The 27,422-nt window shown below is 41.8% G+C and overlaps 1 protein-coding gene across 2 annotated transcripts in view; it reads left to right on the forward strand.

The window, feature by feature from the left end:
• Positions 1-27,422, forward strand: part of TNFSF13B (TNF superfamily member 13b) — a 112,338-nt gene that overhangs the window by 79,536 nt on the left and 5,380 nt on the right. Inside the window, exon 6 of one of the 2 annotated variants that reach the window (XM_078658255.1) lies at positions 20,137-21,140. The exons of the other annotated variant lie outside the window; for it this stretch is intronic. Coding sequence (XP_078514381.1) covers positions 20,137-20,249 — 113 coding nt within the window. The 3' untranslated portion in view covers positions 20,250-21,140. Of the gene's footprint in view, positions 1-20,136; positions 21,141-27,422 lie in introns of those variants that run through there. 2 annotated transcript variants of the gene reach the window in all.

Genomic DNA, 27,422 nt, shown 5'->3' on the forward strand with positions numbered 1-27,422 from the left:
ACAGTTCTGAAAACTAGACACCCGGGAGAGTCCAGGGAGGTATGGCATGTGTGGGTCCCCCAATGTTTTCCTACCCAGAACTCTTTGCAAACCTTAAAAATAGGTAAAAATAGCACTTTTCCAAACATTTTGGCGTGGGATCGCCGTGCCGCCAAAAATGTCCAACCACCCTGCGTTCCCCTTGTTCTCCCGAGTAAAAGGATACCACACCTTAACAGAGTTACTCAAAAGTCAAACATTCAAGCACGGCTATCTATTCCTCAAAGACACACACATACAGGTTGGATTTGGCACGAGGGCGAGTGATGGTTCAGTACATAAAATTTTATTAACAAGATATTTAAAAAAAAATGAAATGCTCTGTCAATAAATAAATGCATAAAAACTGAACCAGTGACTCGCAACTCGTGAGCTGTAAAGCCACGACAAGGCACCAACCGTTTTACAGGCCATTCATGCACCTTTCATACCTGATACAAACCAGACCATTGACACCATCCGAATGGAAAAGCAACACATAACAACAATCACAATAAGGGGCAAGGTACACCCTACTGCAGAAAGAGAAAAAAAACAATTATAACTGCACACCCATCTAATCCGCAAGCACACACACATACTGGTAGGATTTGGCACGAGGGTGAGTGATGATTCAGTACATACAATTGGATACGCAAGTAATTTCATCAAAAATGAAATACACTGCGTATAATTGAACGTATGATAAACTGAACCACTGACTCACAGCTCGTGAGCTGTAAAGCCACGTCAAGGCACCAACCTCTTTACAGGCCATTCATACACCTTTCGTACGCGTGACACATACAAAACATTCACACCGCCAGCCGCGGACCCATCACATTTCAACACTCACACCAACAAACAGCGCCATTCAAGGGCCCATCACTTTCACACGCCCACATTTCTGACACTGCAACTACACAAAATGATGGACTGTGTGGAGTGTCACTCAACTAGCAGTGTGTGTATTGACCAACAGAAAGTAACTACTCACACACCACCTGCCGAGCGCCAGTCCACCCACACCACCATCCAAGCACCAGACCATGCACACTGCCAGCCAAACACCACTCAGCGCACACCGACAGCCAACTACCACTCCACACACACCACCAGCCAAGCATCACTCCACGCACACCACCAGCCAAGCGCCACTCCACAAACACAACACCAGCCAAGCACCACTCCACACACACCGCCAGCCAAGCATCACTCCACGCACACCACCAGCCAAGCGCCACTCCACAAACACAACACCAGCCAAGCACCACTCCACACACACCGCCAGCCAAGCATCACTCCACGCACACCACCAGCCAAGCGCCACTCCACAAACACAACAGCATCCAAGCACCACTCCACACACGCCGCCAGCCAAGCACCACTCCACACACACCGCCAGCCAAGCACCACTCCACTCACACCGCCAGCCAAGCACCTAACCATGCACTCCGCCAGCCAAGCAAAAATCCACGCACCCCCCAGCACAACTCCAATCCATGCACTATGCCAGCCAAGCACCAGACCACGCACACCACCAGCCAAGCGCCATCCACTCACACCACCAGCCAAGCACCTAACCATGCACTCCGCCAGCCAAGCAAAAATCCACTCACCTCCCAGCACAACTCCAATCCATGCACTATGCCAGCCAAGCACCAGACCACGCACACCACCAGCCAAGCGCCAGTCCACGCACACCAACAATCCAAGCACAATCCTGCACACACCACCATCGAAATTAGAATTTTTTAAAGAAATACCACAAATCAAATGTAGAAACCTACAAATCTGCTAACACAAATTCAAAAACTAAATGCTTTGCACTAATGCAAACCTAAAAGCAAACTAAAAAATATTACAGAAAACAGACCAGACAGTACACTTACAAGCTCATTGAAACTCCCAAAACTTCTTTTGTGTGTGGTACGATTTAAAACAAGCTGGCACACACAATCCAGGATTTGAAGGACAGTCAGGACAGTGCATACGAGACTCCCTCCGCACTTTTCTTCGCTAACAGACTCTACATCTTTTAGTGGGATTGTCTTTTGCAGTTGTGGGAGGAATGTATTCTGGAAAGTGGCGATCTTTCAGTCTAGCCACTTCCTCCACCACTCCAAATCTTGGCACACTTGCCTGTTCCACTAGTACAAGGCTGCCTATTATAGTCTCCTGAAACTTAACAAAAGGCATCTTTGACTCAGGACAAAATTTCTGGAAAACAACAAAAGCATTAAAGGATGCCAAGTGGAAAAGATGGATAGCCAACTTCTTGTACCAAACGTAAGCCTTTCGAAGAGCAGCATAAGGTTCCAACCTCTGATCTACTCTGTCAACACCACCCATGTGCCTATTATAGTCTAAAATGCACACAGGTTTACGCACTTCAGCAGTCTCACCCCGAACTGGCAGAGCTTCAGTGCTTTCATCATGGATAGTAGTCAGCATGTAAACATCTCTCCTGTCTGAAAACTTCACAGCTAGAAGCTTCCCACATCGCAATGCAGTAGACTGTCCCCGCACAAGCCTTTTGCAAACAAGTTCTATTGGGAAACCTTTCCGGTTACTGCACATCGTGCCACATGCAACAGTGCCCACTTTGGCCAACTCCTTGAACAAACGCACACTAGTGTAGAAGTTATCTACATATAAATGGTGGCCTTTGTTAAATAATCGTCTACCTAGTTCCCACACAATTTTCTCAGTCACTCCAAAAGTGGACGGACAAGCAGAAGTGTTAATGCTGGAATCCTTACCGGTGTACACCCTGAAATTATAAACATATCCAGTCTCACTGTCACACAGCATATACAGTTTGATGCCATAGCGTGCCCTCTTACTAGGAATGTATTGCCTAAAAACCAAGCGGCCCTTGAACAATACCAAAGACTCGTCCACAGCTATTTCTCTTCCAGGTGCAAACATCTCAGGAAAACGATCAACAAAGTGATCAAGGACAGGCCGAATCTTAAAAAGACGGTCACAATCAGGGTGATCGCGTGGCAACGCTAAATCATTATCAACAAAATGCATCATGCGAAGAAGAAGCATATATCGATCACGAGTCATAACTGCTGGAAATATAGATGTTGCCATCAAGGGACTAGTGGACCAATAAGAAGACATTGATGGCTTCCTTAGCAAGCCCATCAAAAAAGTTAATCCCAAAAACTTCTTCATCTCTTCAACATATGTGGGAGACCAATGGGTAGCTCTAGAATGGGGCTTAAGGCTGGCACTGTGGTCCCTCAAATACTGCTCTGCATACAAATTAGTTTGCTCCACAATCTCCTGCAAAAACTCATCGTCAAAAAACAACTGAAAAAATTGAATTGGCAAAAAATTGTCAGTATTCACTCTACACCCTGGAACACCAGTGAAGTCTGGCAATTCCGGCTGCACCATGCCAGGGGCAACCCAGACGTCATCACTAACAGGAGGAGAAGAAGCCACCCTAGCCTGCAGGCCAGATGCCTCTTGCTGCACTACATCTACGGGAACACTAGCATCCCCAGCTGCCTCTTGCATCTCAACATCAACAGAAGAACTTGCATCCCCAGATGCCACTTGCTGCTCAACAACAACAGAAAGACTAGCAGCACCAGATGCCTCATGCTGCTCTACAACAGGAAGACTAGCAGCACCAGATAACCTTTGGCGCACCACAGCAATGTGAAACCTTTTGGGCGCAGCCTTTACCACACTTGCCTGTTCCCGACGAGAAAAAAAGGGAAACCTTGAGGACCTAGGCTGCCGCTCACATGGCTCTTGCCTCTCTACCGGCACATCAATGTCCCTCTCTACCACAGGCACTTCATCAGCACTAGAAGAAGAATCATCATCCGATGATACCATGCGAAGAGAAAACTCACTGCATGAATCTTCTGCACCTACCTCATGCTCCGAATCGGAGTCAGTGTCTGGACCATGGTCAGAGGAAGACTCAAAAAGCAAACTAACAACCTGCTTAGCAGTAATCCTGCGAGCAGCCATTATCCTTACAAATCAAGAAGACTACACACACAAGTGAACAACAACCTACACTGTGCAAAGTTAGAAGTAAACAAGGTAGAGTCTTCACACAAAAATCAATACACTCAAAAACAATTCAAATCTAACCAAATATAAGAAGACTCACCAGCACCTACTCTGCTGAAACACAGCAAAAAGAAAGGAAAACCCACTGGAAAGAAAAAAAAGTATAGATTAGACAAAGTACACATCAAGCAGCAATACAAAAAAAAGTTAACAATCAAGAAACACAAAGCCACACAAACAGCAATAACTTCACTTTTCATAAAAACACATTTATCTAGGAAAAATAGTACAAAAAACATTTACTTACCAAGCACATGCAACTACACAAGCTGCAAAACCAGCATTAACCGAACCACAACCTACACCAATACAAACAGCAAAAGCCTGGATCAAAAACAAAGAAGAAAAAAAATAATTTAATACTACATTTCACAAACAACATAACAAATGAATAAACAATACACAAATTTACCCCCAAAATCACATCCACACAGATGGGCCATCAAAAAAGGCAAAGCGGACAAAAGTACGGGTTGATTTGCCCACCGGGGGGGAGGCCAGAAAATCTAAATTTAAAATCCGACCCACCTGAAAGCGACCCTTGCCCAATGGGTCACTTCCTACAATCTAAAATAAAATCCCTGGTGCTAGTGGGGGCATTTCCACCGCACAATCGCAATGCTGTGCGCGACCGTGAGCCAGAAATGCCCTGCAAAGAGACATCAGAAGAGAGGAAATTCACTTACCTCTCCCCTGATGCCTCTTTGCAAACCCCCCCAAATATCTCAAAACCAACCTAACACCTCCAGGCGCAGGAAGCAAATGGCTTCCCGACCGCCTGGGAGTCCCTGAAGATGTTGGGGCGTGCTGTGCGCGCTGACGTCATCAGGGATTCTCATGGGGAGGGGGACAACAGAATTACTGTGGTTAACTGCGATGCTGGACAGAGGCACTTGCATCCTTGATTTTCACAAGCGCAATCCTAAAACAGTTCCTATGACCAGGAGCTTCTTTCTCCCCATCTGCTGCTCTTATCAGTCTCTGACCATTTATACACATAAGAGGCATGTGAACTCACACAGAAGATCCCCGTTTGGCAACGCCCACCAACTAGCGGAGTGCACCATCTTTCCTAAATTTACCCACTATGATGGACAGCTCACTCAAGGGACCTGTGCACACATTGGTGCGATGGCATAGTAACACACACGGACACTGGAGACAAAGCAAGCGCTCGAGTTGCAGCACAAATTCAGGAAAACATTCATCAGCCCAAAAACATTTGTGACCTTCCCACTATGATGCACAGCTCACACAAGGGACCCCTGCGCACATCTGTGCAATTGCATAGTAACGCACACATGGACACTGGAGACAAAGATGGCGCTCGAGTTGCAGCACAAACTCAGGAAAGCAATCATCAGCCCAAAAACATTTGTGAACTTCCCACTATGATGGACAGCTTACTCAAGGGACCCCTGCGCACATCGGTGCAATGGCATAATAACACACACAAAGGTCACTAGAGACAAAGCAGGTGATCGAGTTGCAGCACCAAATCAGTAAAACATTCATCAGCCCAAAAACATTTGTGACCTTTCCACTATGATGGACAGCTCACACAAGGGACCCCTGCGCACATCTGTGCGATTGCATAGTAACGCACACATGGACACTGGAGACAAAGATGGCGCTCGAGTTGCAGCACAAACTCAGGAAAGCAATCATCAGCCCAAAATCATTTGTGACCTTCCCACTATGATGGACAGCTCACACAAGGGACCCCTGCGCACATCTGTGCAATTGCATAGTAACGCACACATGGACACTGGAGACAAAGATGGCGCTCGAGTTGCAGCACAAACTCAGGAAAACAATCATCAACACAAAAACATTTGTGAGCTTCCCACTATGATGGACAGCTCACTCAAGGGACCCCTGCGCACATCGGTGCAATGGCATAATAACACACACAAAGGTCACTGGAGACAAAGATGGCGCTCGAGTTGCAGCACAAATTCAGGAAACAATCATCAGCCCAAAAACATTTGTGAGCTTCCCACTATGATGGACAGCTCACTCAAGGGACCCGTTCGCACATGGCATAGTAACACACACATGGTCACTGGAGACAAAGCATGTGTTTGAAAAGCAGCACACAAAAAAAAACATTCATCAGCCCAAAAACACTAGTGAGCTTTGCCTAGGCAGCACAGGTGTGTTTTTCAGCCACTTCAGGTACACAAAAAATAAAAGAGATGAAGGACAGAGGCACTTGCATCCTTCAATAAAATCAGCACTACATTCACATTTTGGAAATGACCCCATCTGCTTTTTTTTTCCAACAAATCAACATTTTTTCATACCAGAGGCATGAAAACTATTCAAAAGTAATGTTACCCCAAAAAGGGGAGCGACCCTTCCCCAAGGGGCCGCTCCCCGAACAACGAAATTGTCCACAAATGAAAAAAACAAAAAACTCCCTACCATTCCAGCTGCACGATCGCACGATCGTGCAGCAGGAATGCTCTAAACTTGCAACGAGTGAAAGGAAAAGCCTTTCCTTTCACTCGATGGCCTCTTCTAAAATTTCTCCCCTGCCCCAGCCGCAAAACTGACCTCTGAATCCTCCGACGCGCAGGAAGCAAATGGCTTCCCTGCGCGTCGGTAAACAACAGGAACCCCCAGTGACGTCAGCGCGCCTCGCGCGCTGACGTCATTGATGACGCGGGCGGGGAGGGCGGGGGGAGGCAGGGGACGGTCTTCTCCTGCCATCCCAGCCGAAAACCTAACAATCGCACAGACTCGGTGGGAGCGCTGGCGCTTCCCCCGAGGGTGGGGCTCATGACGAGCTGGGCTCGTCATGAGCGTGCGAGCGCCCTACTCCATGACGAGCCCAGCTCGTCATCAGCCCCGAAGGGGTTAAGGGGAATTTTTCCTGTCAATGAAATGAGCCAAGTGATGATTCTCTTCCTACCGTACTAATGCTTTTTAATATATCTTGTTTTAACTGTAGATATCAATTGTGAATGTTGTTTAAATTTTTTATTATGCATGTATACTTTTATGACTCCTGCCTGGAATCGAAATAAAGTTGTTTGAATTTGAATTTGGATGCTAAGGCCAAGGCCAATGCAAGGATCTTGTTAGATGAACTTGAGAAATGGTCTGAGCAAAAGCAAATATTTCCTTTCCATCAAACAAGATTTAGGCCTAATTGCAGCATAATAGACTATATAGTAGCTTTGGTTCATGGCCCAACAATCAGTTAATTTACAGTACACCTCTATTTGCATGTTTTATTGATTATATGGCTGCTTCTTATGGAGTCGGCTGTTAGATCTTGTGGACAAAACTGGCTAATTGGAGCATACCACCAATCCTGCTAAGGTTGATAATATCTCTTTATTCTAAGTCCTCTGTAAATGTTAAGGTGGACAAGGGCTGAAGAATCCTAATCCAAATTCTTAGCAACCGGGGGGCCTCAAACATTGCTGCGTTTTAGCCCCCTTGTTATTCAATGTCTATACAGTTGTCATAAACAATGCACTTTCATGGGTGAGATTATTCCCTCCAAGAATTGGGCACCACAAAATATACACATTTTACAATAGGCTGATGGCCTTGTGATTTTTGACCACACACAAATAAGACTCCAGAGAACATTACATATATACATATCTAATTAAAAAACACAAGCTTGTAGCCATTGAGGCGAAAACCAAGGTCATGCTATTTGGTAGGCACAACTACAAGACTAAAAAGTTCTGCCATCTTGGTCCTTCCATTTTGAATACCACTTCCTCTTGTTTCCTCTTTCCTTATTTGGTTACTTGGTTAATTCAGAGTTATTCTTCAAGATAGCACGCATCTAAATTTAAGAATAAAGTAGCTGCCTCTGTGTTTGCATTAAACACAATAAAGTCCAAACTATATAGCCCCTCAGCTGAACCTATTTTAAAAGTTACTCGAGCCACAATATTGTCCGCCCATTTTCCAAAGAGGAGCTGGTTAATCGCCTCCCAAATTGTAAGGTAGGCGGCCCTGATGGCTTCTCCACAGAATTATTCAATCATTTTTAGATGTGCTGGCTTACTATTTTATATTGGTTGCCAATGCAATGTTTGAGGGCGGTAGTATACTAGCTTCATTTAGTATGGGGAATGTGTTTAGCTTTTTAAAAAAAGGAAAAGATGGTGAAGATCAAAAATGTATTGTCCAATTACATTGCAGACTTCAGATTATAAAATAATTATGGAACTTTTTTGTATTTTAGCCAAGTTTGGGTTTCCTTCCTAGATCATGGGGTTGACATATAAGATGTATCAGAATGCTGAAGCCAATATCATAATTAATGCTACAGAGGAGGGTAGATTACAAGTTCATTGTGGCACCCAGCAGGTGAGTCCCTCATTGGCAGTTCTGTTTGCTTTTTTTATTGAGCCATGTGCGATTGCAATTAGGGAGAACGGAGATAGTCATCCTCCCATTGCGTAGATGGGGAAGATACATTTATATGAATATGAAATCATGCAGATTCTTGACGCTAAAAGATGCTCACAGGAAAAAGCCTTTGATACTTTTTCGTTATATAAGGAACCGGGGGGGCTATAAAATTAACTGAGAGAAAACCGAAATTGTTCTATGAGGCTGCCATTTGGATAGACTGCTTCCAGATATAGTTTCTTGTGCAAATGATCAGTCAAAAAGGTATTTGGGCATTGTATACTCTTCAAAGATTGGGGGTTTATAGGATCTCAATTTTCCCTCTTACTTTTCAAAATACAAGCTATGTTTGCACGGTGGAACTTGCTTCCTCGAACCATTTTAGGCAGGGTTACAATGAGTAAAATATCGATTCTTGCACCGTTTAATTTTCTTTTTTCAGCCACTTCGTGCGTTTTAACAGCATCTCTTTTTAAGAAAGTGAAGTGTATGTTTACATTATTTATTTGGCAAAATAAAACTGCCAGGTTAGCAGTAGGCACATAATATGAAGATTTGGAGACTGGTGGTTTGGCACTTCCCAATTTGAAGGACTATTATTTTACATATTTTGCACAATATATGTCCAGATTTAATGTGAAACTTAGATTAGGTGATATTTTGAAGAACAATTTTATTCAGTTGATTCTTAATGAATACGATATCCATGATCTGCTAAAATTAACTAAGTCTTCTAAAAACATTCGCTACAAAAGCCTGAGGTGTTTTTTTAGGAAGCGTAAGGATCTCTGTAGGAGATGTGTTATCCCCCATATTAATGCTGTTACCCCTTTGTCAGAATTAGAAGGGAATTCTGGTGCTTTGTTGGATCCCGTCGTAGTGCGAAAGTAGGATAGAGTTGGGTTCAGGAAGATTGCAGATTTTTTGACTGGAGAAAGGTGGAAAAGCCTGCTCGAAATTTGAGAATTAGTTCAAGTTGATTTGTTGCTCCTTTAGAATTGTGGTCAGTATATTTAACAATTTAGAGAGTGGGCAGATTTGGCGCAGTCAAAAAGTGGTAACAGCATTAAAGAAAGCTCCCGACCATAAGTGACCAGGAGAATGGAAAAGATTGCTTGCCTCCATGAAGGACCCCGATATCTTTCAAAAGGCAATTGATAAATGGGAGAAGTATGTAGGGCTGGAATTAATGAAAAAGATGTGGAATGAAAATAATATATTGAATTTTAAATACTTGAGAGGAGCACATCGGTGCAAAATGTTATCTTACAGTAAGTGGCTTCTCTATAGAACCCCACAATGTTAAGCACAGGTTAACTCCAGGTGGTCAAGTCACCGTTTTCGATGTAATTTGGGGGCTGTCACAAATTGCTTACATGTAATTGGGTTGTGTGTCCTTAGTCAAGATTTTTGTAAAAAACTATTTGAGTACCTGGAGAGGGCTTGGCAGATAAAATTAGCTCCTAGTATATGGTGGATAGTTCTTGGAAATTATCCGGCCATTCAATTAGTTCCCAAATTTGCAAAAATTATTATATGCTGCAATGGCAGTAGCTAGATCCTTATTATTACAAAGGTGGGGAATACAGTTTATCCCTGCAACAGGGTAATGGGTGGTGAAAAAGAAGCAATTAAGAAATAAAGAGTGGCTGTATGTTTTTTGTTGTGGAGGGACCAGGACGTTTGATAAACTGTGGGGGCATTTTATGGAAGAAGCATTGGGGTAGGTTAAAGAGGTTGATTGCTTTTGTATGCTAGTGCTCTGTTTATATTTGTTCTTAGTATTAATGAAATGTGTAGTCTTAATGTAGACTTTTACATTTTTAGAAATTATTAATTTTATTTACTTACATTTTATGATTTTAAGCTCCGTAGCGGGGTGTGGGTTTATCGGGGTATAGAGTGGGAAGGCATTTAATTATAATAAATTAATGATTTATTTTTTATTTGTTAATATTCATTTAATTGAGATTTTATCAGGTTAATTGTGTTTTGAATTTTTGGGGTACATTTTATGTGCGGATAATGGGGTTTATATGGGTATAAGGTGGGAAGTAGTTTATTTTTAATTAATTATGATTTTTTTGTTTATTAATATTAATTAATTCATTGGTAATTAATTATGGTAATTGTGTAATTTGTTTTTAGGTGCAGGTTTTGGGTTTTTAGGAGTACAGGGTGGGAAATAATTTATTTTTATTTAAGTAATAATTAGTTGTTTATTAATAATAAAAAATGTATAATTATGTTAATTGTTAATTATTTTTTGGGGGGTGTGAGTTTTAGGTTTATAAAGGTAAAAGGTGGGAAGTTAATTATTTTTAATTACTTAATAATTAGTTTTTAAATTTATATTAATTAATTAATTGACAATTAAATATGGAAATTGTGTCATTAATTTTAGCTGCAGGTTATGGGGTTTAATGTGCTAAAGAGTGGCTAGTAACTTATGTTTAATTCATTAATAATACGTTGATAAATAATATTAATTATTAGAACAAGATGGACGGTGGAACCTTCTTTATAAATGCACCTAAACAAAATGACCACAATAGTAATTTTCCCTTTGTATTTTAAAGTGGGATTTTTGTGCACACCGATAAACACCCATCATCACAGTGATAGTTCCATACAGAACTTTAACGTAATTGAATTTTATAAGCACAGGTGCACCACATAGAAAGATTGTTCAAACTGAGTCACAGGTTTGTTACAAAGCTACTAAGAGCAATGTCCAATGTTTTTCAAAAAAATCCTCTTTATTGTTCCATTTGTAAGAAAGCACAACCGACGCGTTTCGTCCCAGATGGGACTTCTTCAGGGCTGTATTATAACAAGACAAAACATATAAACATACAATTAAAATCATGAACTATCTACATGCTCAGGCGAGCCACAAATAGTCACACATTAAAAAACATAGCTGCCGGTGTTACAATATCTAATTCAAAATTGGTACATAAACAAGCGCAAAATAGGGCCAGGCCGATGGCCATAGCTTCCCCAAACCCGTTACAAAGTTGTAGAGTCAATACTTTCTATTCACTTAGGGGTCGATTCCGATCCGGTAAAATGCGCTCCGAATCGTCGTACGGAGAGTTTTTTCCCCATACGAATCGTACCCGTAGACGTCCCGTACGTACGACGAAGTACGATCCGTACCAGGTGCCAAACTCCGTACGAGTCGTACAGGACTCCGTACGACCCAAATCTCCGTACGAGTTTCACTCGGAACCGGCTGTACGCGACATCACTACGGTTCGCGGCTGGTTTTTACGACCCAGCAAGTACGATTCGTGTCGGGTACGCGCCGTACGACCCTTTTCCTACGGGAGCCGAAAACAGTCGTAAACGCAGAGTTCGCGCCGAAACAGGTACGGAACGCCCCCCCCCGGGTGCGGCACGTACCCCCCATGATCGCTGGGGTACGCGCCGTACCCCTGTGATCATGCGGGGTACGTGCCGTACACCCAGCGTACATGGGGTACGCACCCCATGTACGGTGGGTGTACGGCACGTACCCCATGATCACAGGGGTACGGCGCGTACCCCTGCGATCATGGGGGGTACGCGCAGTACGGTGTGTAGGTGATCGTGCGCTTTTCCGTACGAATCGACGTGTACCGTACGAATCGCGTCCGGGTCGGCCGATCGGGATCGGAATCGTCCGGTCGTACGGCGTCTGTACGAGTCGTATGGAAACGGCTCCGGATACGATTCGTACGGGCGGGGATTTTACCGGATCGGAATCGACCCCTTAGTCTCTATCTGTTCCTGTTTCTAACATGCAGGAGGTCAACTCTGAAAAATAGACATTTGGAAGAAAAATAATAATCCTAGAGGTCCAGTAGCAGAGCTGTCCTCTGCCTTTACAAATATTACAAAGACAATGTTATAGAATAAATGAAAAGGTACATGCTGAGTCATGGCAATCCTACGGATAAAAAATTGTGGGTAACAAAATTTTAATATCGAGACCTACCGAGATGAGCTGACACCTCATGGGCAATTCGGCAGGTTGTATAAAAGTGGATAATCGAAACGATTCTTGCTGTATTATATACAGTCTGGATGTATCGATTCCAAAAAACAAGAAAAAGCAAAAAAACGCGTATAAATCTAACGACGGCACTATGCATGTTCACCTCCCTATCCTAGTCGTAACCCCCTCTCTCTGTCATCCCCCTGCCAAGGGGGAGATATAGGGATGGTCACTCACGTATGGAAAGTTCACTTTATCTTTGAAGGAGAAGTGGTTTCTGATCAGGATACGAAGGATAGAGGGCTGCGGTTTAGACTGTGGAAGACATTGAGAATAGATAATAAATGTATAAATATGCATAAATGAAAAGGCAAGCCCTGCCCAAAATTCTGAAACATCATGGGATTGATATAGAACCTCTTATACATGTCTACAATACGCGTACTATTCCTCTATAACCTGGTCCCGTTCATGTTCATATAACTAGAACAGGATGCACATGTCATTTGCTGACTTTCCCCCAGGTGGAGCCCCAGAGATTGCCCATACTGTGATCCCTCCTATATAGAGGTATCTTTCGTGAGCATTATGCCCGTCTGTAGCATAGTTCTGTTCATGTCCATGAACGTAAAAAAAGATAAACATGATGTTTAATGACTATACCCTAGGGGGAACCCCTGAGATTGTCCATGTTACAATCACTCCTGTACAGATACTGCTTACCCTTTATATGTCAAAACAACCCAAAAGCTTGTTTAGTGTCCAGGCGAGCACCATCTATCAGGTGTGCCCAAAAGGCCCTGAGAGGAAGGACAAGAAAAACAGGTTTGTTAGATCAGTTGTGGCGATGGACCTAATGCGTGGACGTGACACACGAGTGCTGTATTACCTGGTTTCCAATTCTAAGGCTAAGATCGGTATTCCAATTTATCAATAAGAGCCTTCCTATATTCCTGGCCACTTCTGAAAAGAATAAGAGACAGAATTACATAACCAAAAAGAATATTCAAATTTGAATTTTAAATAAACCAGGTCGAAGGACATGGTAAGTAGATGTACTGCATTACCTGGTCCCCAAATTTATAGCTCTGGTCGGCAATCCACAGTGTAGATCCAAACCATCCTATATCTGTGGCCGACTCTAAGTAAAATAGGAGGTGAAATTATATTACCAAGGGAACTAATGTATCGTAAAATTCCCAACTTAGATGCAACGTTTGAGTCAAGTGATCTCCCCATAGGGAGTGAGTCTCGTGCACAATACGCCCCCTTCTTAAGTTACTGTTGGCAATGGTGGCTGGCAAAGGTTACCATCCTAATATATATATGAAATATTGGCGCAAACGGGCAAAGGTTAGCTATCGACAAACAAATAAGCAGATAGCAGAAGGGCTAAGTCTACCTCCCAAATGCCCTTAAAGTGGGAACCACATATAACGTCGAAGTCCCAACGGATATTGCATTAGCATAAACTCTTACCGCGAAGGGGTGGTTGTAGCGGCTCAAACTGTCTCCTTCAATATACGTCTTGACTCCTCCAGTACGAATAGCACCTGGTAGAAGTGAATGGTATTGGAGTTGGTATATATATCCCCAATTGATTGACTAATCTATCACACCTGTTGTGAGTCTAAAAAGGCCGGTACAAACCTGACAGCCTATGTATAACACGGCCGCCATATTGCAATGTAGCGGATATTTGTCTAGTGCGGCATATAATTTTATGTATGTGTGAGAAAAGAGGTGATCGCACGTCCCAACGGAGCAAGAACATTTACACAAAAGCGTTTTTTCGCTTTTTCTTGTTTTTTGGAATAGATACATCCAGACTGTATATAATACAGCAATCATCGTTACGATTATCCACTTTTATACGACCTGCCGAATTGCCCATGAGGTGTCAGCTCATCTCGGTAGGTCTCGATATTAATATTTTCTTACCCACAATTTTTTATCCGTAGGATTGCCATGACTCAGCAGGTACCTTTTCATTTATTCTATAACATTGTCTTTGTAATATTTGTAAAGGCAGAGGATAGCTCTGCTACTGGCCCTCTAGGTTTATTATTTTTCTTCCAAATGTCTATTTTTCGGAGTTAACCTCCTGCATGTTAGAAACAGGAACAGATAGAGACTAAGTGAATATAAAGTATTGACTATACAACTTTGTAACGGGTTTGGGGAAGCTATGGCCATCGGCCTGGCCCTATTTTGCGCTTGTTTATGTACCAATATTGAATTAGATATTGTAACACTGGCAGCTATGTTTTTTAATGTGTGACTATTTGTGGCTCGGCTGAGCATGTAGATAGTTCATGATTTTAATTGTATGTTTATATGTTTTGTCTTGTTATAATACGGCCCTGAAGAAGTCCCATCTGGGACGAAACGCGTCAGCTGTTCTTTCTTTTTTTACTAACTTGCAGTTTCAATATTTTTTTTTATATTGTATTCTTTTATCTCAGGCTGACGTCAAGTGTCGATGGTTTCATTAAAAGTGTTGTATGATTTTTATGATGCCTGTAATTAAGTATGTTGCATTGAGCTCATGTAATATTTCTATGAGAATCTTTTTTGATTAATTGATTGATTGATTGACTAAACATCCAATTGTATGATCAACACTGTATTATAATTAGTTAGTTCCATAGATCTCAGATCATCCATTATCCCATCAATCCATTCCCAAATCGAACATCGTTTTTATTTATTGAATATAATCAATATGCTACATGAATAAATCACTATACAATATAAGCAAAAGAAAGAAAACAAAAGAAAAAGAACACTAAGGGGCTCATTATGATGGCGGGCGGACATCAGTCCGCCCGCCACCATAACGGTGATGGAACAGACATGTGGCGGTCCCACCAAAATGGCGGGCGCATCCTGACCTTTCACCATTGCGGACGGTGTTGCTGGCTGCAGCACTGTCCGTATTGGTAAAAGGGCATGCACAGCATTTCCCTGCACCACGGGGCAGGCACCACGTGGTGCCTGCCACTTGGTGCAGGGAACTGCAGGGGGGTACCATGGGTACCCCCTAAGTGCACTCCCCTGCCTGCCTTTCCATGGTGGCTTCACCGCCATGGAAAGGCCTGTAACAACCCACATGATAATATGGCTGGCTGTGCCTGCTAGGCACCACCACCATATTACTGCCCAGCTCCGCCCAGCTGGCAATCGTAACGATTGCCAACCAGCAGAAAGGCGGTTGACGGACTTTCCATCCACCACAATATCCACCGCCATCATAATCTGGCAGTGGGAAAAATATGTTTAATGGCGGAAGAACCGCCACAGCAGGGCCGGCAGTTGCCACTGTCTGGCCTGTGGTGGCGGTCTTTTCACCATCATAATCATCCCCTACGTGCCTAATTACGAGTTTGGTGGTCCCACAGCTTTTTGTGCAATGCACTCTCCGCTGTAGGACAGTCAATCCTGGTCTGGTAGGCAATCCTGTGGCAGTATGAGAGTGGCAGTCTGACATGTTCTACCCCCGCATGCACCCCCACGTCCAAATTCAACAAGGGTTCTTATTGCCATTCCACCACCCTTTTTATGGTGGGTTCACCATCATGAAAAGGTCGGTAAAATGGCAACTCGGGAAATGCTTAGTGGTACCGGCTGATGCACCGCAGCATATTCCTGCCATTGAAAGACGTGCCGGCGGTCTCCTTTGCATTCCAACTCACACAAGCTGAATACTGCAGGCGGTACTGCAGTGTGGTGGTCATACTACCGCCATAACGGTTACGGTGGCCCATTGGACCACCGTACTTGTAAACTGCTCCTTAATTTCCAAACTGTAACCTGTTATACACTGTTGGTTACATAGATTTCAATCAAACATCATCACAATCAGAATGGTAGATGTAGCCTTGTTTCTGCTGATTGTTTGTAATCAATCAAAACAATAACTAAATAAATAATACATATGATATGTTACAAAAATAAATCATTGCCTGGGTCTATTGAAGCCATTTAGATGATATATTGATAGTGGCATGCTGTGTATCCACATATACATAAAATATAAGCATATAAGTACCCAAATTGATCAAATGATTAGTGACATGGATAGAGGAATAAAAACATACCGTCAGGAATATTATACTCCATAAATCAAGCAGCATTACTAAATCACATGATGATGCATCCTAATTGGCTGAGACTAATGCAGGCCCAATCTTGTTTTCAAACCTTTGGCAGTCAACAGAACAAGCAATAATCCAGGAAAAACACTATTCACAGAGAAACAGGGAACCTGACACCATTACAGCCACAAGCATGTTTTAGAACCTCTAGTGATCATGAAAAACAGTAATTATCAAAAAGAACAAAGTGCACTTGATTGAAGAATAACATCAAGTAGCATCATATGTGTTCAAGGTGCCAAGTTTACACAGCCAATCTTAAAACTTCAAAAAGGTTGATTCTCAGAGTGAGAAGAGTGAAATGCGAAGTCTATTTTCCAGTGGCAGCCAAAGCATATAAACAGTGGTGGGCCGGAGCGCAGGAGAGGAGCCCGGTGTATAATAATAAAAAAGAACGTACCTGATTCTTCTTCTGTCGCCTTGCGCCTCGGTTTTCTGCTGCTTCCTGTTCCCAGCAGGCACTGGGACAGCATCAGCGACTCCCTTTGCAAATCCTGTGCTGCTCTCATGCTATTACCAACGGCATGAGAGCAGCACGGGGATTGGCCTGGGCTGGCTTGTTTAGCACTCACTCGGGCACAGGAAGCTGTCCTGTTTCTCCAACCCAGCTGTGCAATACTTCTGGGTTGGAGAGACCAAACTGTGCATGTCTGTTTGGCTAGCCTAAGACGGCCGGCCAAACAGACATACACAGTTAGCAGTGCATTTCACTTCGCCTCGTATGCCATGGCCCGACCACGCTCATCCCCACACACGCTGACTCAGCCAGCAGCTAAAAAATAAAACAATCATAAAATGATGTTTTATTTTTCAGCTGCTGGCTCTGATCCAGTGGGGTGATGCTTCTCCGCCATTGCGGGAGAGCCACTGTTGCTATTTACTGAAAACCACAGCAGACAAAGTGCATGTTTTTTTCCCCTTCATAGGTGATAAGCATTAGAAAGATTTGCTCGACCAGTAGGTTACTTAGAATTTATAAACCATAACAGTTTCTAAGAAGGACGAAAAAGCAAGTAGCTAAGATGAACACCAAAGAGTGCCTTATGTGGGTGCTCCTGGTAGAAAAGAAGGTCCATAGAATTGAAACCACAAAACTGTAGCCTCCTTCAGTAGTATTTAATACCAAAACAGCAACAAACATTTGGAAGTTATATAACACTAAGTTGACGATCTCTTTACAAGAAATATAAGTCACAGGAATTCAAAAATGAAGTGAAACAGCAGATGCCCTGGGAGGCTTCATGTCAACAGAATATGTAAATACTGAAAGAACCTAATCATCTGTAAATGTTAAATTAAGAGAAATTTTTAAACTAAAACACATAAGGTGTGCACTTTCAAAGAAAGTTAAGGCAAACAGAGTGTTACCTAGTGTTACAAAATCGAAAGTATATCTTGGGATTAAATAGAAGAATCAAAAAAGATCTAGAGGAAGTCATGGCATCTGTAACCAGCCAGAGAAAATGTTAGCTGAAATAATGAAAATGCGCAAACTATCAGAGAGCTAAACAAAAACAGAATGCTAAAAGGCTCTTACACTAAGCCAACAACACACTGGTTGAGCATTAGGTGTACTTATCTATGTTTGAGCAGCAACAAAAGAAGGAAGATGGCTGCACATTCTTACAATATATGCATATTCTAAATGTTCTAGAGCTTGTTTGAGTTCTAATTCTATGTTGCTTGTTGCTGCTGTGTATGGTGAAATAATATATATATAAATAATATTGGCCTCTGGGCCTTGCCATAAAATTCGGTCTACATCATCTGTAAAAGGGACACAGAGTGAGCACATCAATAAATATATCTAAGCAAAAATAAAAAAAATAGACCACTTGTGCATGAATACTAAACATGGATGCAATAGAAGAACTCTACACTGAATTAAACAATAACTTATCAAAAGAAACATATAACTCTGGAGCAGTAGCGGCCCATGGAGAGAGTGCTGTGTGACGCAGAGGGGAGGGGAAGGGTGGGGGGTAGTAAACTCCGGTCACGGCCGACCAGAGTAATGTAAACAAATAAATAAATAAAACGAATTTCATTGTGCGCGCTGAAACACATTTGACTTGCACAAGACTGTTTAGTGAGATAAAAGTACCCAAACCACAGAAAGGCAACTCCCATTGGCAGGTGAACAATGCTCAAGACATACTTATCCAACAGAAAAATCACAAGTATTTCCAACTAAGAAATGTCTACAAAGCAAAAGAACTCCCACAGAATAGCTCGGTGAGAGAAACTACTCAACCAACCAAAAGGCAAACATGTGCCAATCCAACATAAACGTCACAATCATTGACTAGTCATAATAATAGTGAAATGCATAAAATCACCACATAATAAAATAGCCAAGAGGTACCATTCTGTTGCACTATTAAGCCCACAGTTTAGTGTATACGATTTCCACAGATATTGTTTTCTTTAAATAGTAGTTTCTCAATGTCAAAGCATTTTTGGGTGGCTGAACAATATCAGTTGTGAACCAGAACATATCTGATGGCTTATGGATTTTTCTATAAAAAGTTCAACCACTGGCGCATTCATCACTTTACATCTGATCTGCGACTGTTGTTGCAGGACTCGTTTTCTGGCACTTAATGCAGTAAATTATATTAAGCATTTGACATGTATAGAAGTGTGACAGTGAGCAAATACTATCATTCACTGATCATCAGTCTTGGTGAAAGGCTTGGTGTGGTGCTTACATGTGTACCAAGCAATTGGTATCAAATTCTTCTTTAAGTAGTGCGGCATTTACACTTATTTTGTGATAAATGTGTGGTGTGTGTTGGATTTGTGTCAGGGATGTGTTAATATTTTTTGAAAGGGCTAGTGAAGCATTATGGACAGTTAAGAGGAGGTTGTAGAGGTTGCCATTAAGGACTTGCCTTGTGATGACATCAGTGTTACTCTGAATATGAACACATTGGTTTTGTTGTATTGTGGTAAGGTTGCTATGTTGGTGGTTTGTTTGGAGATGCCAGTACATTGTCTAATATCGTCAATCTTCTCCTTAAATAGTTCCTGGTTAATGACAATGCATTAAGCTAGTGACTGTGATGTTGGTTGTTTCATCATTGGATGAACGCAGTAAGAGAGTGTTTTGAAGAGGTCTCTGCTTTTGCTGGGGGCCTCTGTGATGGTAAATGCCTAGAAGGTAGGTTTTGTTTCTTGACATGAAATTTCTGTGTGCTAATTTGATACGTTTTATTTCTGTTTGCTCATCTTCTGAAGTTAGAAAAAATTGCCTTCTTTCTGAAGCTTATTAGGAACACTTCTCACCCTCAACTGGACTAATTTTGTATACATTTAAAATGTTAAAAACATCCCTACTACATTATATGGTACAAACACTGATGCATAAAAATATTTTTAATTAACATATATGCTTTCTTTTTGTGAAGTGCCAGGGTGTTACCATATCTTTATGTAAAGCATACATTTTCCCCTTTGGCTAAAACTACTTTTTTTCTCTCTTGCCAGGAATTGCACGATTAGAAGTAGGAGATGAACTTCAATTTACAATTCCGCGTGCTAAGGCAAACATCTCATTGGATGGCGATGGGACTTTCTTTGGTGCTATAAGATTACTGTGATGCGGATCAAGCCTACAACCAGAAGACCATTCTTCTCGTTTTAATAGCTGCCCTGCACTGAAGACTTTGAACAAGCTTGACATATGAATGTCTCTCCGTCTAGCCTTCTTTTTCCTGTTTGCGTCGCTGTGTCCAAAACAGGGAACTTGAATGCAGAAAAGTACCATCTGAATTACAAGAAATACAAGTTATTTTAAGAACTTCATTATTGACAGTGTAAAGATAACATGTGCTACAAGACAGTGTTTCTTGCAAGCCTTTTTGATATTTGAATAATGATCACTTCCTCTAAAAGGGATTTACGGATTTGTTGGTCAGGCTTTGCAAATCTTTATATCTGCCAATGTAATTTGCATTACAGTGCTGTTAGGCTTCAGTCCCTGTATGAATAAAACCTATTTCTATCTTTTAGTACAGTTTCATAGTGACACCACTAGTCACTTGTAATAAAATACAGCATTGCTATTCTACTGTAATATTTTAGTACAATTAAGTTGAGACATCACAATACCTGATGCTAAAGACTGCAGGCGCACAGCAAAGCAGCTTCTTGAGGAGAACCTCTGTCTGCTATTTATACAATTAAAGGGAAGATTAGTTATCAGAGAATTTTCCTCTGGACCTTCGTGAAATTCTAACGAAAGCTGCATTATGGTGCACGGCAAGCTCAGTCCCTGCATGAACAAAACATATCTATATTTCTCCCATTATTGTCGCATAGAAACATCAATAGCCGCTTGTAATAAGAAAACAACATTGCAATTGTACTGTAATATTTTGTAAATTTGAGTTGTATCTGGGCTAAAGCTAAAGCCTACAGGTGCAGGGCAAAGCAACTTCCTCAAGAGAACACAAATTGCCATTTAAACAATTAAAGGGAACATTAGTTATCAGACCTTTTTGCTGTAAACTTTCAGGAAAATCCCAGGCCACTGAAATTACACGATGGGTTTACTTTTGGCACATTTATTATACATGATCTACAACCGAAGATCTCCTTGATCGCAAGAAGGAAAAGACCAGGATTTTAAAGAGTAGGTTGGTGTGAGAATGATGGTGTCCAGTATTATAAAGAATAATGTACTTCTTACTGTACATAGAAAGGACATTGCAAGTCACATCATAATTTATGAATTCAGCCATTGCCCTCATTTCACTCTTTGATCATGGAGCACCTTAGTAACTTGCAATATGGTCATAACATAGGAGTTGTGCTACTTTATCCCATTTAGAAAAAGGGGGAGTGACTTTCCCTAAACTCAGTTGATGAAGAAAGATATAATGTAGAAAATATTTGTGAATTTGTAAAATATTGCATCGTATGGCATGTCATTGTTCTGTAGTGTATAGATACCATGCACAATTTATAAATGTTTTTGCCCTTTTAATAGTAAAATATCTGAATATGCTGCTCACAAATCAGCTAAATATTATCATAACCCAATACGGTATATACTTTAATTCAAGCACTGACTCTGAGACAAATAGCAGTACGTCGTGATGACTGTGTTTTTGCAATACCCAGTTATTTTGTCAGCTTCTCAGAATCTGAATATTCAATGTATTGTATTTAAAATATACAAAGTATATATGCAATCCCTAAAAATATCCAAAATATGAAACGCGCACATTCTTTAGATGATATGAAGTGTAAATAGTTAATTAGTAATTACCATAATAACACCTCTGGAAATGAGGGAATGTGAGAATACAAATAACCAAGATATATAACAAGGCCAACTTAGCGTTTCATCTTACTGAGGTAGAACGGATAAGAATAAGACTTGTTATTTGAATACCTAAAGGTAAGTCTTGTTATTTGCCACGCACAACAAAAATTGTAGTATGGACTGCTATAAAATGTTGTTTATATTCTGAATGTTGTTGTTTCTCTCCAAAGCCGGGAGCAATTCCGTTCAAATGAAGTCTTCCTAAGTAACATGATAGGAGATATTACTTTTATCTCCTATGTGTAATTATAATATACTTATGCATATATATCTCTTGCATCCTCTTCTTTCTTTTCTAAACTCATCAGTAGCCAAGATGTTATAAAAAAGTTGCAGTTATCAAAATTCCAGTAACAAAACAGGACCAACATACAGCAGAACACAGCTCAATCGCAGACAATTCATAATAAACCACTTTATTCTGACAACGGAGTTCTTCAGTTCAGGCATCCTTGTATTACAGTCCGTAACATATCTAACTGAAAACCAGAACCTAGTGGAAAAAACACTTATGGTTTTGATTTCAGAACTATCAACTTATCTGTAAATCTTAGAAGAAATTAATTCGAAGCTTCCTGTTCTGAGAGACCTGTACAACATATCATAATTTTTGTCTGTGAATATACTTGGGCACAATATAAATATTCAAAACGTATGTGGAATAAGGTACCCCCTGCCGTACATTATAAGGATATTGCAAGTTACCAAGGAGTTCCATTTCCATATAGAAGAGCAACGCCAAAGGTGGAGTTCCTTTATAAGGTTACGGAACTCGGAGGTGACTAGCGATATCTTTTATCATGTACACCAGGGGGTACTTTATCCTGTATAAAATATAGTAACACCATCACCTTTCCCCTAATCCACTTAAAACCTTGGTGTCTAGCTCTTTCATAAGAAAGAGCGAGCATGTTTGCAAACATGAAGAATAAAAATAAAACCTTTAGTGAAAAATTAAACATTTCAGAAACCTGTCATATATTTGTTGCAAAAAGCTATTACAAACATTTCAATACAAGTCAGTTTTTTAGGAAGGATGCAGTAGCTCCAAATATGTAGATACATGCAGAAAGATTATAGCTTTTGTCTATCTAAGGAATCCAAAAAACAATTATATTCTCTTTGCTTGTCATTCATTGTAAGCTGTTAAAATAGGACAAAACAAAGAAAAGCAATGTTTTTATTTCTTTAAACAGCTGCTTTAATGTGTTGACAATGCACAGGTGACAAAATTATTCATTAGCTCTTTATAGTCACCATACACAGTAGCAACCAAATAATAACGTTAGCAATAGTATAAGAACATCTCAACATTCCAAACATGTATAAATTACTTGAACAAACAGCCATCTTCCTTGTATGTTTCTGCTAACTCACAGATAAGTACTCTTGGTGGGTAAAGTGGCAGAATGTGGATTACAAATTATTAACTTTGTTTAGTGCGGTGGTCGCTTTATTTTAAGTGCCAGTTTTGTGGATGTGGCTTGCTTAATGTGCAAGTTTCGTTAATTAGAAAAAGGTATTTGAGGTTTTGGTGATTTTTAATGCAGAAACATTGTGAAGGTTCAGATATGCTGTTTTACCTTAATCGATGTCAGTGAGTGTAATTGCCGATAAAGTGGTTTGAAATTGTTGGTTGAGGTTCGCACGTGCAGGGAGTTCATGATGGCTGTGCAGTGCTCCTCGAGATGAGGTTTCTCTGTGCCTAGTGACAGACTTTGCTCGCACCATCCTCTTTGTGCACAAACTGTGCAGGTAGGTCACGCATTTCCACTTCTTTTCAATTTTGAAGAGGAGGTCTAGAGGGTTGCTGTAGACCATGTAGCCCGGGTGCCGGTGGGCAGCCAGTTTGAATTGGGCAATGTATAATGATCCCTATGGAAGATATTGGCTGCTATATTTTGGGATTAATTACGGTTTATTCCTGTGAATTGGCCGCTCTGAGGAGACTTAGGCTTAGGTGTTGAGGGGTCTTGGAAAGGGTTGAGGGGTTAAGGAGTCTGAAAAGGTATTTTACATTGAAAACATATGAGGAGGATGGAGCAGCAGAGCTCTGTGGAGGGCCAGTGCCTTGTTGAGAAGGTGCATGCGTCCACAAGGCTTTTTCGGCTTCGGTGTCCCAGATGGGTAAGAGATTTGATGATTTTGTGGGGTGGCTCATAACTGTTTTGGGGATCACTTTGAACAGGACTGAGGATGAGTATTTTTGGTCAGTAGAGGAGGTTGATATGAAGGCAGGTGTGTCGGATTTTGGATGTAAGGTGTTGCAGAACCGGAAGCACTTAATTGGAAGGAGGGATAAAAATCCTGCATTAAAAGAACAGCCCTCCTGGAAAAAGAAAATGGATGATTCAGGTGGAATTGAAGGATAAGGCTATTAAGGCCTTTCAGAGTGGTCACAAAGCACTTAAATGTGGTGAGCCATCCTGTAGTGGTAATGTGGCGATTAGTTGTTGCTCTGATTTGGAGGAATCAAATCAGAAGGAATTGAGGTTAAAGAGGCAAACAAGAGACATAAAAAAGATCAGCATGCCCAAGGCCATCTTTGAGTCACAAGGTGGCTTACACTCTGGTGGTATATCCTAAGATTATGGTATTTCTGAATAAGTTTGGTAGGGACCCTAGAAAAGGCTTGGCTAACGGTCTTAAATGTTGTCAGGATAGATTGTTGAAAGTGTCTGGATCAGTGACAAAGTTTTTGATATGAGCGAGGATGCATATTTGAATAAAACTAACATTAAGGAGTTGTGCCAATGAGTGCAGAGAACCGTTTGTTTATTGGGTAAATCAAATTCAGCCCTTTGTGTCGAAAGAAGGAAGGAAACACAAGGCGATAATGGGCAGAGTGCTGACATTTTTCAGACACTCACCCTGATTCACAGATCTGGGTTGAATCCAACATCGTTCTTTAGCTCACTTCACCACCCCAGTTTGGACCCAGTCATATGCAAATCAGTCTTGACCCTGTGCCTCATTGGAACAGTACAGCCCGAACTGCCAGGCCAGGTCCTCCCTGGACCGGTAACACCCCTCATCAGCCAGACTAGCTTGAATCCAGTGGCAAAGTGAGAAAGGGACCCACGTCTGGGCATACCCTGCCAACTTAGGGTGATCCAAGCAAACACAAGGAGGTGATGGGCGGACTGCTGAAACTTTTCAGACATTCACCCCCAGTCACAGATCTGGGTTGAATGCATATTTGCACAAGAGCATCCTCATAGAATTGATCCAAAGTTTTCTGAATAGGATATGGCCAGATATTTTGGAACTGTTAATTCTATTCAGAAGATTCAAAAAGACATTTGGAATGTTTTTGGAGGGGCTGGGAGAGTGCAGGGTCGGTTTCCTGGCCACAGGTATGGAATCAAGTTTACTTCTTTTTCCAGAGGTTTTAGGCTCACCTGTGGATATTTTATTTATTTAAAGGATTTATAAAGTGTGCAGCTACCCAACAGGGTTTCCCGGCGCTGAAAATGAGACAAGCGAGAATGGTTCTCAGTTGGCATAAGGCCTGATTAAAAAGAAAGGGCTTTAACTTGTTGCCGCACACGAGGAGAGATTGACAATTCCTAAGTCCTAGCGGAAGGGAATTCCACAATGTTGGTCCCAAGAAGGAAAACGAGCAGGCTCCCATGCGAGTCAGCCCTACCCTGGGGACTGAGAAAAGAGAAAGATTGGCCGATCTTAGGTTGCGCGAGGGTCGGTAAGGCTTGACAAGATTGAGTATGTACACAGAGCCCAGGCCGTGCAGAGCTCTAAACATGTAGCAGATTACCTTAAACCCATTACGCTTAATAACCCTGAGCGAATGGAGTTGATGGAGCAGAGGTGTGCTGAGGCAACCTAAAATGTAAGCGGGCTGCCACATTCTGAATGAGCTGAAGACGGTGTCCGCACCCAGATACAGTACATTGCCATAATCAAGTCTGGAGATCACCAGGGCCTGCAGGGCAGTCCTCTGTGCAGCCGGTGGAATTAGCCAAAAGATTTCCTTTAACCACTTGAGGACTGCAAAGCAGGCTGAGCTGACTCCCGAGATCTGGCCAACGAGAGAGAGCCTGCTATCGATGGAAAAACCCAGGTTCTTAACCTTAGGAACCAGAATAGGCAAAGGACCCATAGAGACAGGCCAATGACTGGCTCCCCAAAGCTCAAGATTGTTCCCCAGGATGAGAGCCTCAGTCTTAGAACAATTCAGCCTTAAAGCATTTCTGGACATCCACACGGAAATGTTACGCAGACCATGTTTAAGTAAGGAAGGATCCTGGTGTTGAGCTGGTGATAGAGAGAAAATAGTCTGCGTATTGTCAACATATGAAAAGATGGTCAGCCCAGACTTCTCAGCAATGTCTGCCAAAGGGAGAATTTAAAGATTGAAAAGCAGAGGACTCAAGATAGAACCCTACAGAACTCCAGATGTGAAGGCCACAGGACTAGAGTAAGCATTTTGAGAGAAGACTTGAATGGAGCGATCCTTTAAAAAATAAATCAGCCACTGCAAGGCTACAACTACAAAGCCAAAGTTTCAAGGCGATCCACCAGAATAGAATGGAAGACCGTGTCAAAGGCAGCATTCAAATCCAGTAGGATGAGCTCTGCTGTGCCCCCACAGTCAAGCTGCTGCCTAAGGTTCTCTGTGACCCCCAACAGAGCCGATTTGGTATTGTGACCGGGACGAAAGCCAGACTGTGATGGATGAAATAGCTTATGTTTTGTCACATGTACAGAGAGTTGAGAGTTAATGTGTTTTTCTAATATTTTGGAGAAAACGGAGAGGAGGGATATAGGCCTATAATTTGACCAGCAAAATGGATCTAAGCCAGTCTTTTTCAACAATGGAAGTACAAGAACGTCCTTCCAATTACGAGGCAACTGGCCCAGATTTAGGGAGGAATAAGAAGCTTGGCAATCACCTCGAGGGACGGCTTGTCCAGGCATCTAAGCTTAGATGGGGGAGGGGATCAAGTGGGGAGCCAGACTTGATGCTTCCCAGTAGGTTTTTCAAAGAAATTAAGTCAATTGGGAGCCAAGCCTTAACTTGACAAGATCCGTCAGATGTGGAGTCAGTGGGAGCAGTTATGACCTGATCAGAAAGTTGAGTGGTGGGAAAGATGAAATTGTCATGAGGAGAGGAACCCAACTCAAGCTCACGATGGATAGACATCACTTTATTATGAAAAAACAGCGCAAGTTCATTAAAATGATGTAATGAAAGAGAAGGGGCTGGCAAGAACACATCTGTTGCAGAGAGTTCTGTCACAATTTGAAATAGAGTTTTTTAACAGTTTTGGCCGTTCATAATTTTAACCGTGTAGAAGGAAGCACAAGCTGATCTTTTTTAATGCCTCCAAATAAGTGGCTTTGGCCTCTGGCATATACTGCTTTCTCCACACTCTCTCCAGAACTTTACATTGGTTTTTTTCAACTCTAAGGGGTTCGGTAC

The sequence above is a fragment of the Lissotriton helveticus genome, chromosome 8 (assembly GCF_964261635.1).
Source record: "Lissotriton helveticus chromosome 8, aLisHel1.1, whole genome shotgun sequence".
In the NCBI taxonomy this organism is placed as follows: Eukaryota; Metazoa; Chordata; class Amphibia; order Caudata; family Salamandridae; genus Lissotriton; species Lissotriton helveticus.